The following is a 13,622-nucleotide window of genomic DNA, read 5'->3' as shown; positions in this document are numbered from 1 at the left end:
AGGGGACGACAGAGGATGAGATGGCTGGATGGCATCACTGACTCAATGGATGTGAGTCTGAGTGAATTCTGGGAGTTGGTGATGGACAGGGAGGCCTGGCGTGCTGCGATTCATCGGGTCGCAAAGAGTCGGACACTACTGAGGGACTGAACTGAACTGAACTTCCCCTGTGTATGTTTGTTTTTTTCTGTGTTTCCTAAATTTCTGCATTTAACACATATTGTGTTTGTGGTTATAAATAAAACCAGTAACATTTTCCTTTTCGAAGGATGACGGTAGAGCATGACGGACTGACAGTCTAGACAAGAACTCACAATCTGTATGCATTATATATGGTGTCATTTCCCAATAGCTCAGTGGTTAGATTCCACCTGTAATGCAGGAGACACAGGAGATATATGTTAGGTTCTTGGGTTGGGAATATCTCCTGGAGGAGGAAATGGGAACCCACTCCAGTATTCTTGCCTGAAAAATCCCAGGGACAAAGGAGCCGGAAGCACAAGCGGCTCCTCACAGTCCATGGGGTCACAAACAGTTGGACATGACTGAGCCTAAACACACACACACACATACATTTCCCAACTCAACTTTATAAGCACAGTTTGAGTAGTTCACTGAAGATCTAATGATAGTATAAAATGATTAGATTGGTTTCCTGCTTTCAACCCTCATTACCACTGCATGTATTATTTTACCATTAGGTTTCTCTAAATGCAATGATTTCTTCAAAGAATCGGACTCTTTTAATGCTCTTGAAGAAGGTTACCAAGTCACTTCTCAAAAAGTTTGTACTAGCAGTGTAGCAAATAAGGGTATAGTACCCTCCTAGGCTCTATTTTTAAAAAGATTATTTCCTGCCTTTTGAACAGTTTTAAAGGTATTATTTAATTTGCTGAAAAACTAAAAATTTTCTAACAACCAAGACATGTTCACTTTTAAAAAAAAATTTTATTCTTTCTTCGGTTACAAGTTTTAAAGAGTGCAGATTTCAGTTGTGTGAGGAGAAGCAGGGGCTTGGGAAAGGAGCATTTATCCTGGAGTGGGGAATCAGGGTTTTCTGCAATAGCTTTTTAAATGGCCTCCCAACTTCCAGGCTTGACTCTGAGGAATCAGCTACCAGAGTGCCTCATTTAAAAACTTTAATCAGATCTTGTCTCTCTCCTGCTTAAAACCATCCAATGGCTTCCCATTGCTTTTAAAATAAAATGCATGATGGGCAAGGCCCCCCTAAGCAAACTTGCTCACTTCAGTATAGCTTAGCCCGCCTTCCCTTTGTTCTTCATTCTGCTGGTTTCCACCTCAGAGCCTCTATCCTTGCCTGGAATGCTCTTTTCTCATTTCCTCCGCTAGCTCCTTCTTCTCCAGGATTTAGCTCAAGTATCACTTTCTCTGACAGGCCTTCCCTGCTTCTCTCATACATTCATTCTGTTTTTTCCTTCATGACACCTATCACCGCCTGAAATTATCTTGATCCTATGTAGGTTATCTTGTTCTTTTCCTGTCTTCCACACCAAAACGTAAGCTCTGAGACCTGCTTGCCTGGCTCCCTCACTGCCTCAGTAGCCTATTGTAGATCAGATATGATTATAGTGAGTGAAGACCTGCAGAGGCCTCAGTGAACCTCATCTTTAATAAGGGAGTTAACTAGATGAACGTGACTAGGTTTAAGTGGAAGCATCCTCTTAACGATGCCAGCGTGCTCGGTGGGGCATTTCTAGAAAGGTCGAAGGAGGAATTCTTACTAGGGAATTAGGGAGCGGGGGTGGTGGTGGGGGTAGTGAAGAAAACCTGTGCCGTGCAATCTTTCCACCTGTTGGAGAGCGCAACAGACCCGAGCGCTATGTTTTAAGGGAAGAGCTGGCATAGAGTCATTTGAAAGCTTGCACTGTTGGGGTTTTTGTTTTTGTTTTGACACGGGGACCTCATTAAAACCAGTCAGAAGACGACGAGGTCCCGCGCTCCCTCCCCTCGTGGACGTTTCCTTGAGCGCTGAAAAGGCTTTCAAAACATTAAATGCAGCTGACATTTTTTTTTGAGTTAAAAAATCGGCAAAATGCAGAAACATACAGAGCAGTCCTGTGGCCGCTTCCCGCGGGGTGGTCCCGTGAGCCACCCCGTCCCATTCCCGCCAGCTCGGGTCTCCCAAGACCCGAGAGGGGGGGAAGGGGTGGGGCATGCCCTGTGACGCTACCAGGCAGGGACTGCGCAGGCGCCGGGGCGGGCTCTCGCGCAGTCGCGCGCCGCGCTGTTCGCGCGGGAGTGGGACGCCGGGGCGCTGGGGCTGTAGGAAGGTGGGAACGGAAGCCACAGCCGAGAAGAGAGACCGCCAGGATGGCGACACCGAGCAGGAAAACGTCCACTCAAAGCCCCCTGGCCTCCAAGAGAGCTATCCTGAGTGATCCCTCGTCGGAAGTCCCGAGCAAGAAAAAGAGTTCGGTCCCACCGGCGGCGCCACGGCCACTGCCGTCGTCCGGGCCTTTCGTGGAAGGCTCTATCGTCCGCATCGCGATGGAGAACTTCCTGTGAGTGACCGGAGGCCGTGCCGCGGCGTGGGAGGCCAGCGGCCGGCACACGAGGGCCGCAGGCTGCGTGCGTGCCGGGGGCGGGTCTGTAGAGGTGTGCCTGGCTTTTGAGGCTTTTGGTAAATTCGTCCGGGGATTGCGGTGAGGATATTTACTTGTGGGCCGTGGAGATTGACGTGTTTGTTGATGCAGGTGTGTGCCTTGTGTTTTGCAGTTTTTTAATTCTTAATGCCAAAGTTGTGTGAAGGCGTCAAATGGCGGGCAGTGGACGTAGTAGGAATTACATCTCCCGCTGGGAGTCACGGCCTGTAGACATAATCTGAAATTCACAAAACTATGGTCCTGGGAAGTCAAAAAGCAGCGGTTAAATCAGCGACAGTGACGCTGTGCTGTGGCACATTTCGTGAAGAGATAGCAGTTGCCAGGTGGATAAAGATGGTGATGGTTGTGATGGATGGAGACGTTTCCTGAAATGTACCAGAAAATTAAGCCCAGCTCTCAATTGTTGCTTGACTCCTTCATATCTGACTTTCTTCCCTGGTTGCTTGCTCACCCTTCAGACAACTAATCATAGTATTCACTTTAGAATTTAGTAAAGATGTTGTAACACAACTACCGTGTATCCGTCTAGCACCTTGCAGTTCATTTGTCTATTATATTTTAAGCTTCCACAGTGGCCTAAGGAAAACAATTAGAGTAACAATAAGGACATTTTTTTAAAGCATCTATCCTGTGCCAGGTATAGAAGTAGGTACTTTATTTACACAGTACCCTCATTCATGCCTCATAACTCTTGGTAGCATCGCCATTGATAAGCTCAGAGAGGTTGATTTGCCCGGTTTACTCAGCTGATAAGTAGCTGAATTGTTGTTTTAATGCAAATCAGGAAAGATAAATATAATCAAATGAAGTACCTACCATAATTATATATATAGGTGTGTGTGTGTATAAGGATGCCCTGGGGGCACAAAGGATGAAATGATTAATTTCCTCCACAGTTGTGAGAAGGGCCTTGTACTGGAGGATATGAAAGTCTTAAGGGAAGAGCATGGAACTGCCTGAAACAGTTTGCTGTATTTAGTAAGTTTCCAGTATCCTACTATGATTAGGACATAGGATGTGAGTGTATGGATAGAGTGATACTGATGATATATAGCATTATTGAGGGTCTGTGTTTCCTGTGCTGAGAAATTGCAACTTTATCCTGTAGGCAGCCAGGATGCATTTTCAGTAGGGCATCATATGTGGTTTGGGCTTCTCAGGTGGTGCTAGTGGTAAATAACCTGCTTGCCAGTGCAGGAAGGTTAGGAGACAGGAGATGGATCTCCTGGAGGGCGGCATGGCAACTCACTACAGTATTCTTGCTTGGAGAATCCCATGGACAGAGTAGCCTGGCGGGCTACATCCATAGGGTCACAAAGAGTTGGACACGACTGAAATAGTGCACACACATGCACCCTCATGTGGTTTATATTTGGAAGCAGTGTGAAGGATGATTTAGAAAGGGTGCAAGATTGGAGGCAAGAAGGCTTTTACAATATGAAGGCAGAGATGATCGGGATTTGAGTCTTGCAGTGGGAAGTAGAAGCAGAAAGAATAGATTTGACAGGATTTTGTCTGCAGATTAATTGCGAGGCATCAGGGTAAAGGAGAAATGGAGCATTTTTCTCAAGTCTCTCTCTTGGCTACTTGGTATAGAGCTGTGTCAAAGAAGGAGTAATTCTGGGAGGATAATAATAAATGCCTTTTGTATCTTGTATATTGAAGTTTCCTGTGGGGCATCTAAAAGGTCTTCTATGGGCAGTATTTATAAGGGTTCAGAGCTTATAGGAAAATGTTAACAGATGAGAGACTTAAGAATCATGCATATAGGTGATTGTTTAAATTGCCTTGAAGGGAATAGAAATAGAAGTCCAAGTACAGAGTTCCAGAGGAATGCCAACATTTAAGGGCAAGCAGAAGAACTCACAGATTGAGAAGGAACTGTTCAGGGAAGTAAGGGGAGAACCGTGGGAGAGTATTATCAGAGAACCCAAGGAAAAAGAGTGCTTCAAAAACATCATATGATACAGTGAAGTCAGATAACAGTACAGAAAAGAACCTGCTGCATTTAGCAGTCAGGAAATCTTTGGCGCTTTGAGGTAGGGGAAGTGGAAAACTTTGTAGTCATAGAAGAATGAAGGAGTGTGAGGAAGTAAAGCTTGGATGTGAAGAGGAGAAAGAAAAGGTAGCTGGAAAGTGCAGAACTAAGTAAGACTTTGTTTATTTTTATGAGAGGACTTTGAGTTTTAGGAATGCATAGGAAGAGTAGGCCTAGAGAACTGAAAAGGCTTGGAAGAGAGTAGTCAAGGGAAAGATTCCTGAGAGTTCACCAAGTCCGTTGGGATTGAGAGTGGAGGGAAGAGATTTCTAGGCAGAAGTAATAGCATATGCAAAGGCTTTGAGAAGGAAGGAAGCATAAGATAGTCAAGAAACTGAAAGAAATTCCTTATAGGTAAACTTTAGAGGTCTAATTAGAGAATAGGGGAAGGAGATAGAAAGTAGAAAAAGATTTAGACCTAAATTATGAAGGGTCCTATTTGTTTCTTTTTTTAACAGCAAGGTATGTCAGATTTTCTTGTTTACCAACATTATTTGGTGATAAATGGAGTGATGAGTGGGTGGGTAGTGTGAACAGAGGTGGAGGAGATGAAGAGAATCAAAGATGATACCTAGGTTTCTGCTGTGGGCAGAGGAATGAATAATGATATCCTTCACTAAGAGACTACAAGAGTGGTTTTAGATTTTTTTTAAGGCTTATGAAAAAGTAATTCTGGTTTCGGACTGTGAATTTTAAATTATTATAACTAGGCTCAAACACATCTTTATTGATCAAAATAGCAACCATTACAATCAACACATTTTTGCCAACAAGAAATGTTTGTTTATTCTTGTAGCATAAAAATCCGTCCTTCAGGATTTGATGAACTCTCTGAAAGCATTTTCTGTCTCATGCTGGTTGTGAAAGTGATTTGCATGCAAACCGTTGTTGAGATGCTTGAAAAAGTAGTAATTGGTTGGTGATAGGTATATGGCCGTTGAGGCAAAACTTCGTAGCCCAATTCTTTCAACTTTTGAAGAGTTGGTTTTGTGATGTATGGTCAGGCATTATTATGGAGATGAATTGGGCGCATTCTGTTGGCCAGTGCTGGCTGCAGGCATTGCAGTTTCTGTGCATCTCATCGATTTGCTGAGCGTGCTTCTCAGATGTAATGGTTTTTTTCCACCAGGATTCAGAAAGCTGGAGTATATCAGATGGGCAGCAGGCCACCAAAAGAGTGACCATGACCTTTTTTTGGTGCAAGTTTGGCTTTGGAAAGTGCTTTGGAGTTTCTTCGTGGTCCAACCACTGAGGAGGTTATCACCGGTTGTCATATAAAATCCACTTTTTGTCACATGGTTTGTTGTTGCATACAATAAGAGAAGATGACACTTCAAAACAACGATTTTTTTTTTCTTGGTCGATTCATGAGGTACCCACTTATCGAGCTTTTCCACCTTTGCAGTTTGCCTCAAATGCCGAATGACCATAGAAGGATTGACACTGAGTGCTTGGACAACTTTTGGTGTAGTTGTAAGAGGTTCAGCATTGATGATCCTCTCAGTTGGTTATTGTCAACTTCCAGTTGCCGGCCACTGTGCTGCTCATCTTCAAGGCTCTCGTCTCCTTTGCAAAACTTCTTGAGCCAGTGCAGTTTCATTAGCACTTCCTGGGCCAAATGTGTGGTTGATGTTGTGAGTTACCTCTGCTGCCTTACAACCCATTTTGAACTCGAATAAGAAAACTGCTCGAATTTGCATTTTGTCTAACATCATTTCCCTAGCCTAAAATAAATATAAAATACACAGCGAGTAATAAGTCATTAGCAAAAAAAAAAAAGCCAAAAATGTACATTAAAATGATGTATAACATAACCACATTTATTTGAAAATCTATTCCAATATCAAACAGCAAAGTTCAGCAGTGCAAAACCACAGTTACTTTTGCACCAGTGTAATAGTTTTGAATATGTTAAGTTTGAAGTGACCATTGTGGGACATCCAAATAGAGTTCTTGAGGTGGGAATTGAATCTGTAGGTCATCTGAACTGACTTTCAGTATATAGATGTTACCTGAGGCCATGGAGAATATATGAGGTACTAGATAAAGTATGTAAACTCAGAAGAGGGTGGCCTCTGAAATTAGCTTTTTCAGAGGGAGGTCAGAGAAAAGGGAACTCACAAAAGGGAATTTCCAATAAACATATTGTAGAATCAGAATGGTTTTTTTTTTTCTTTTTTAAATGCGGAGGCTTTATTTAGTTTTGGCAGCTTTTCGTGTTTATAGTATTTGTGTGTAACAATATAGGTCAGAAGTTTTCATGCTTTTTTCTGCTCTATTTGTTTGCTTAAATACCAGTTGCATCACTATTTTAGTAAGACAGTTTACAGCAGGAAATTCAAATATTAAAAGAATGGAGCTGCATGTGTTGATTAAGAAGCTCCAAGTCAGATAATTTTCCAGATGTCTGAAATTCCCAAACTCCCAGGGGCGGGGGAACCTGGTGGGCTGCTGTCTGTGGGGCTGCACAGAGTCGGACACGACTGAAGCGACTTAGTAGTAGTAGTTTTATTTTAACTGTTGTAAAGGGTTGTTTCAAGACTCTGCTGTTACTAGAATAAAGCTTCTGAAAAGATAGATGGATGCTCTGCAGAGAAGTGGGGTTGGAAACCTGCCAGAAAATACTTTTCTTTACCACCTGTATTTATTTTATTACAACTTGAAATTTCAGAATGATTAATTTCTTGGAGTATTAAAGTTGAAGTGTGCTTGGTAAAATTATTTGAATACCTAGGAAGTTAGTAATAGGCTAAGCTTTTACTCTTGGGGAATTAGTTGGTAGCCAACTGAAACTGTGGGCACGGGACATTACTTATGGGGTCCAGTTCCAGATATTCAAGGACATAGTACAAAGATACTGAGTCAGTTTCCTTCGCATCTTGCCATAGCTGTCCCTGAAGACTAATATGGATTAGATGCTCCTGTTGCAGGTAGAGAGCAGGACAGCATGCTGCTTTCTAGTATGAGGGAAAGTTACGGACGTGCGTGGTGATGATGCACTCTTGTTTCCTCCCATAGGAATAAAATTTAATTTGTGCTAGAAATAGATCCTTTGGTGAATGTCTGGCAGTATATTAAAGGCAATTCATGCTATTTTAAAAAGTTAATAAATTAAACTATTGAGTTGATACATCTTCAGTTTTCTAATTATAATAAAAGTAATTCGGTTGACTATGATAAGTTTCTAGTAAGCATTTTAATTCAAGAGAAATATAAATGTAAAATACACAAATTTAGAATGAACTGTCACTTCACTTACATGTAATTTATTTAAAAATCATTTGTACAGTAGCTTTGATGGACTTTCTCATGTATTAGAATTACTAAAGAATAAATTATATCAAACTTTGCTCTATTTAGCAGACTTAATATTTGAGAAAAATTACGTGAAGTTTTATTTTCCCATGAATGTTCTAATTTTAGATATACTTTGTCACTTTTTCATTCCTCTCACTGACAGATTTTTTTCCCTCTAAGTTATTAACAACCTATAAAGTAATGTTACATTAATATTTATAAGGTTAGTTGGTTTTTAAAGAATTTGAGGAAACCTATAGTTAGTGATAAGGGTAAAACAAGAAAAAGTGCTTTAGTAGGAAAATATTCTTCACTTCTTGTCTCTACTTAGTAATCTCACCTCTTTATAATTTAGGACATACGATGTCTGTGAAGTATCTCCTGGGCCCCACTTGAATATGATTATCGGAGCTAATGGAACAGGGAAGTCCAGCATCGTGTGTGCCATTTGCCTTGGATTAGCAGGCAAACCTGCTTTCATGGGACGGGCAGATAAGGTAAGTTAACATAGGTACTTTTAACAAAATTCAAAACCATGAATCGCTTTTGGTAACAAATCAATTTCTACATCTTAATTCTTGGGTATGGCAAATGTGTTGTGCTTGAATATAAATGATGAAATTGGCAGGTAGAGACACTGAGGGAAGATCTCCATTTCCAGAAGTAGTTTGCTATATATCTAGAGAATTCTCCAAGTGTGTAACACCTTCAGCCTTAGAAATAGTGTAAGATACAGCTGTTTAAATGTATTGATGGACTTGTGAAAAGGAGAAGTAAGTTTCCAAAGGGCACAGATAAAGTAATTTGGATCCGAAGATTTCTGCAAGCTCTGACATTGTTTTCCCAGGGTTATTTGCTTCCTTGTGCCCTGAAACCTGGCTTTGAATTCGTTGCATAGGATTGGGGGTCCTGAGGGTATAGAAGAGTTAGAAGATAAAACTATGAGTACTGTGTGTAGCAGGAAAAACAAAAAATTGCGAAGTGGGGCTACTTAACTCATTGTTATCTCTGAATACAGTAGTAGAAGGAAAAAGAAAAAAAATCTTTCAAACAAGCCTCAACACATACATTGTAATTTTAGTTTAAAGTGTCCTCCCTTAATAATATCTCTGGCAGAAGCAAATGAAATCCTCTGAAGGAAAATGTCTTCAATACAGTCCTCAAAAGAAATCTAAAGTTCCAAGAAATTCATGAGTCCATACCCCAAAAAATCACAAAGCATAGGAGGAAATGAACCACTAAAAATGAGAGCTAATAAAAACAACAGGCTATACAATCTGACCTATAGAGCTTGTATATATAGAATGTAAACTAGGAATATTTAGTTTATTTAGGAACTGAAAGAAGGTTGCAAAGAAGTAACAAAAAGATAAGGTAAATTTGAAAAAAGAATCATTGAGAATATAAATAAAAATACATGGGAGAGAAACTTGATGGACAGGTAAAACAAAGCAGACATAATCGAGAATATGTGAACCAAAATACTTGACAGTTTTTCTAAACATGAATTAATAGAGCTAAAGCGAAAAAATAAAAAGTAATGAAATCAAGATTGAGACCTGATAGTTGAAGGAAAATAATGGACTAAGGAAGAGGCAATATTCGAAGAAAGAATGACTAAGAATTTTCCAGAAATGTTGAAAAACTTGAATCCTCAGATCCATTGCACCTAAATATATTCCAGATGGCGTAAAAGAAAGAAATACACAAATAGACACATTATAGTAAATTTTAGAATACCAAACATGGGAGTCATATGGTCACAGAATGTGACAGGGTTGAGAGAACAGTCTGAGATCCTCATAAAGGAACTTTGAAAGTGTTTAATTAGGAAGAAGGAAAATTATCTCAGACTTTAATTATCTCAGAAGAAAGTCTGAGAGGTAAAAAGATGTGAGCAATGAAATGGTAAACACATAGTAAGTGTTAGTTGCTCAGTTGTGTCCAACTCTTTGCAATCCTGTGGACTGTAGCCCACCAGGCTCCTATGTCCATGGAATTCTGCAGTCAAGAATACTGGAGTAGGTTGCCATTCCCTTCTCCGGGAGAACTTCCCAACCCAGGGATCGAACCCAGGCCTCCCACATTGCAGGCAGATTCTTCACCATCTCACCAGTGAAGCCTACTAAATACTAAACATGTAGTAAAGTTATGTGTAAACTGTATAAAATAATACTGATGTGTCAATTTTTTAAATCAAAGAAGATACAACTAAATGTTGTCAAAGCTGTGATCAAAGTTAAAGTATTCTCTGTATTGTTGGGAGAAAGTTAAGATAATTGTTAGCTTAAGAGTTTATTAAGTTAAATATGCATGTTAAAGTTTGTAGAGTAAACCAGTTTAAAAAAAAATAAGTCAAAATATGTAACTTCCAAACAGGAAAGATTAAAGTAGGAGGAGCGAAGTAGAGGAAAAATAACCACTGCCCAAACAATCCAGAAGGAGTCTTGAGAAAGGAGAAAGAGAAAAGAAACAGAAATGTGAAAAAGGACATCATTAGAAAACATAAAAAGAGTGGAAATCCATGCACAATACATTTCACAATAATTATGACTGCCACCAGGGCATTACAAGAATGCAGCAGAGGTTTATATATTCATAATGTAAGAATATTATGAGAATCATTCCACTAAAGCATAAAATATTTTAAAAGTTGTGATTGTATTTATTTCCGTCTGAGCCACCGGGGAAGCCCCGTATATATTTCTACAGCTATTTAAATTATCAAAACTAACTCTAAGTAGAGAAGATAAATTAGCTGGTAAGTTTTTTCTCATAGAGAACACCAGACAAAAACAAAATGTGGATTAGTCCTAACAGCAAAAGTTGCTGTTTACACAGGAAAATGTGACTTTAGTTACCCAAATCAATCAAGGATAGCATGAGAAAATAACAAGCCCCTTTCACGCATGAATCTGGAGGCAAAAGTCACACACAAAAAAGGAACTTTAGCATGTTGAATTTAATAATATATAATGCATTGTGACCAAATCGAAGTTATTCAAGAAATGAGAGATTGATTATTAGGAAAAAATTAACATGATACACCATATTTTAAAGAAGTAGAACTCAATAATTTCTCAACAGCTAAAATGCATTCAGTTAAATTCCACAGTAATTTATGATTAAAAACTCTTAGTAAACTAGGAATAGAATGGACGTTTCTTAATTTCAGGAGATATCTGTGAAAATGTACATGTCAAGGTTACCTACTGTCATTACTATTGAACATTGTATTGGAAGTTCTAGGTAGAAGAGAAAAGATATGTGTTGAAAAGAAAGAAAACTCTGAATCACAGATTGTAAGAATGTCTGCTTAAAAACCATAAAGAAATTCTGGCTAAGCCTCCCAATGGATTAATATGCAAATTTAATAGGGCTAAATCACCTATCAACAGAAAATTGGATTAAAGATTTACTGAGCATGGCCCCACCCTTCAGAACAAGACCCAGTTTCTCCCTCAGTCAGTCTCTCCCATCAGGAAGCTTCCATAAGCCTCTTATCCTTCTCCATTATGGGGCAGACAGACAGAAAACCATAATCACAAAAAACTAACCAATCTGCTCACATGGACCACAGCCTTGTCTAACTCAATGAAACTATGAGTCATGCCGTGTATGACCACCAAAGACAGACGGGTCATGGTGGAGAGTTCTGACAAAACGTGGTCCAGTGGAGAAGGGAATGGCAAAACACTTCAGTAGTCTTTCCTTGAGAACCCCATGAATAGTATGAAAAGGGAAAAAGATAGGACACTGAAAGATGAACTCCCCAGGTCGGTAGGTGCCCAGTATGCTATGGGAGATCAGTGGAGAAACAGCTCCAGAAAGAATGAAGAGATGGAGCCAAAGCAACAACACTCAGTTGTGGATGTGACTGGTAAGGGAAGTAAAATCCGATGCTGTAAAGAGCAATATTGCATAGGAACCTGGAATGTTAGGTCCATGAATCAAGGCAAATTGGAAGTGACCGAACAGAATAAGGCAAGAGTGAACATTGACGTTTTAGGAATCACTGAACTAAAATGGACTGGAATGGGTGAATTTAACTCAGATGACCATTATATTCTAGTACTTTGGGCAAGAATCCCATAGAAGACATGGAGTAGCCATCATAGTCAACAAAAGAGTCTGAAATGCAGTACTTGGATGCAATCTCAGAAACGACAAATGATCTCTGTTTTTTTCCAAGGCAAACCATTCAGTATCACAGTAATCCAAGTCTGTGCCCCGACTGGTAATGCTGAAGAAGCTGAAGTTGAATGGTTCTATGAAGACCTCCAAAACCTTCTAGAACTAACACCCAAAAAAGAATCCTTTTCATTTTAGGGGACTGGAAAGCAAAAGTAGGAAGTCAAGAAATAGCTAGAGTAACAGGCAAATTTGGCCTTGGAGTATAGAACGTAGCAAGGCAAAGGCTAACAGTTTTGCCAAGAGAACGCACTGGTCATAGCAAATGCTCTCTTCCAACAACACAAGAGAAGACTCTACACATGGACGTCACCAGATGGTCAGTACCGATATCAGACCGCTTGTATTCTTTGGAACCAAAGATGGAGAAGCTCTTTACAGTCAGCAAAAACAAGACCAGGAGCTGACTGTGGCACAGATCATGAAAATAAATATTGCCAAGTTCATACTTAAATTGAAAAAAGTAGGGAAAACCACTAGACCACTCAGGTATGACCTAAATCAAATCCCTTACGACTATACAGTGGCAATGAGAAATAGATTTAAGGGACTAGATCTGATAGACAGAGTGCCTGAAGAACTATGGACTGAGGTTCGTGAAATTGTACAGGAGGCAGTGATCAAGACCATCCCAAAGAAAAAGAAATGCAAAAAGGCAAAATGGTTGTTTGAGGAGGCCTTACAAAGAGCTGAGAAGAGAAATGAAAGGCAAAGGAGAAAAGGAAAGATAATTCCATTTGAATGCAGAGTTCCAAAGAACAGCAAGGAAAGATTAGAAAGCCTTCCTCAATGATCAGTGCAAAGAAATAGAGGAAAACAATAGAATGGGAAAGACTAGAGATCTCTTCAAGAAAATTAAAGATACCAAGGGAACATTTTATGCAAAGATGGGCACAATAAAGGACAGAAATGGTATGGACCTAACAGAAGCAGAAGATATTAGTAAGAGGTGGCAAGAATATACAGAACAACTGTACAAAACAGATCTTCATGACTCAGATAATCATGATGGTGTGCTCACTCACCTGGAGCCAGACGTCTTGGAATGCGAAGTCAAGTGGGCCTTAGGGGAAGCATCACTATGACAAAGCTAGTGGAGGTAGTGGAGCTTCAGTTGAGCTATTTCAAATCCTAAAAGATGATGCTATGAAAGTGCTGCACTCATTATGTCAGCAAATTTGGAAAATTCAGCAGTGGCCACAGGACTACAAAAGGTCGGTTTTCATTCCAGTCCCAAAGAAAGGCAATGCCAAAGAATGTTTAAACTACCGCACAATTGCACTCATCTCACATGCTAGCAAAGTAATGCTCAAAATTCTCCAAGCCAGGCTTCAATAGTCCATGAATTGTGAACTTCCATATGTACAAACTGGATTTAGAAAAGGCAGAGGAACCAGAGATCAAATTGACAACATCTGCTGGATCATCGGAAAAGCAAAGAGTTTCAGAAAAATATCTGTTTCTGCTTTATT

At 40.0% G+C, this 13,622-nt stretch overlaps 1 protein-coding gene across 2 annotated transcripts in view; it reads left to right on the top strand.

Annotated features, from left to right (window-relative positions):
* The first annotated feature begins 2,224 nt into the window (after positions 1 to 2,224).
* SMC5 (structural maintenance of chromosomes 5) overlaps positions 2,225 to 13,622 on the top strand; it is a 115,498-nt gene continuing 104,100 nt past the window's right edge. For both annotated transcript variants that reach the window (XM_010860637.1, XM_010860636.1), the window contains exons 1-2: positions 2,225 to 2,522; positions 8,315 to 8,456. In XM_010860637.1, coding sequence (XP_010858939.1) covers positions 2,332 to 2,522; positions 8,315 to 8,456 — 333 coding nt within the window. In that variant the 5' untranslated portion in view covers positions 2,225 to 2,331. The remainder of the gene's footprint in view (positions 2,523 to 8,314; positions 8,457 to 13,622) is intronic.

This window comes from Bison bison, unplaced genomic scaffold (genome assembly GCF_000754665.1).
Source record: "Bison bison bison isolate TAMUID 2011002044 unplaced genomic scaffold, Bison_UMD1.0 scf7180017864469, whole genome shotgun sequence".
Lineage (NCBI taxonomy): Eukaryota > Metazoa > Chordata > Mammalia > Artiodactyla > Bovidae > Bison > Bison bison.
The sequence above is the reverse complement of the archived record's forward strand: the minus strand, read 5'-3'. Positions and strand labels throughout refer to the sequence as shown.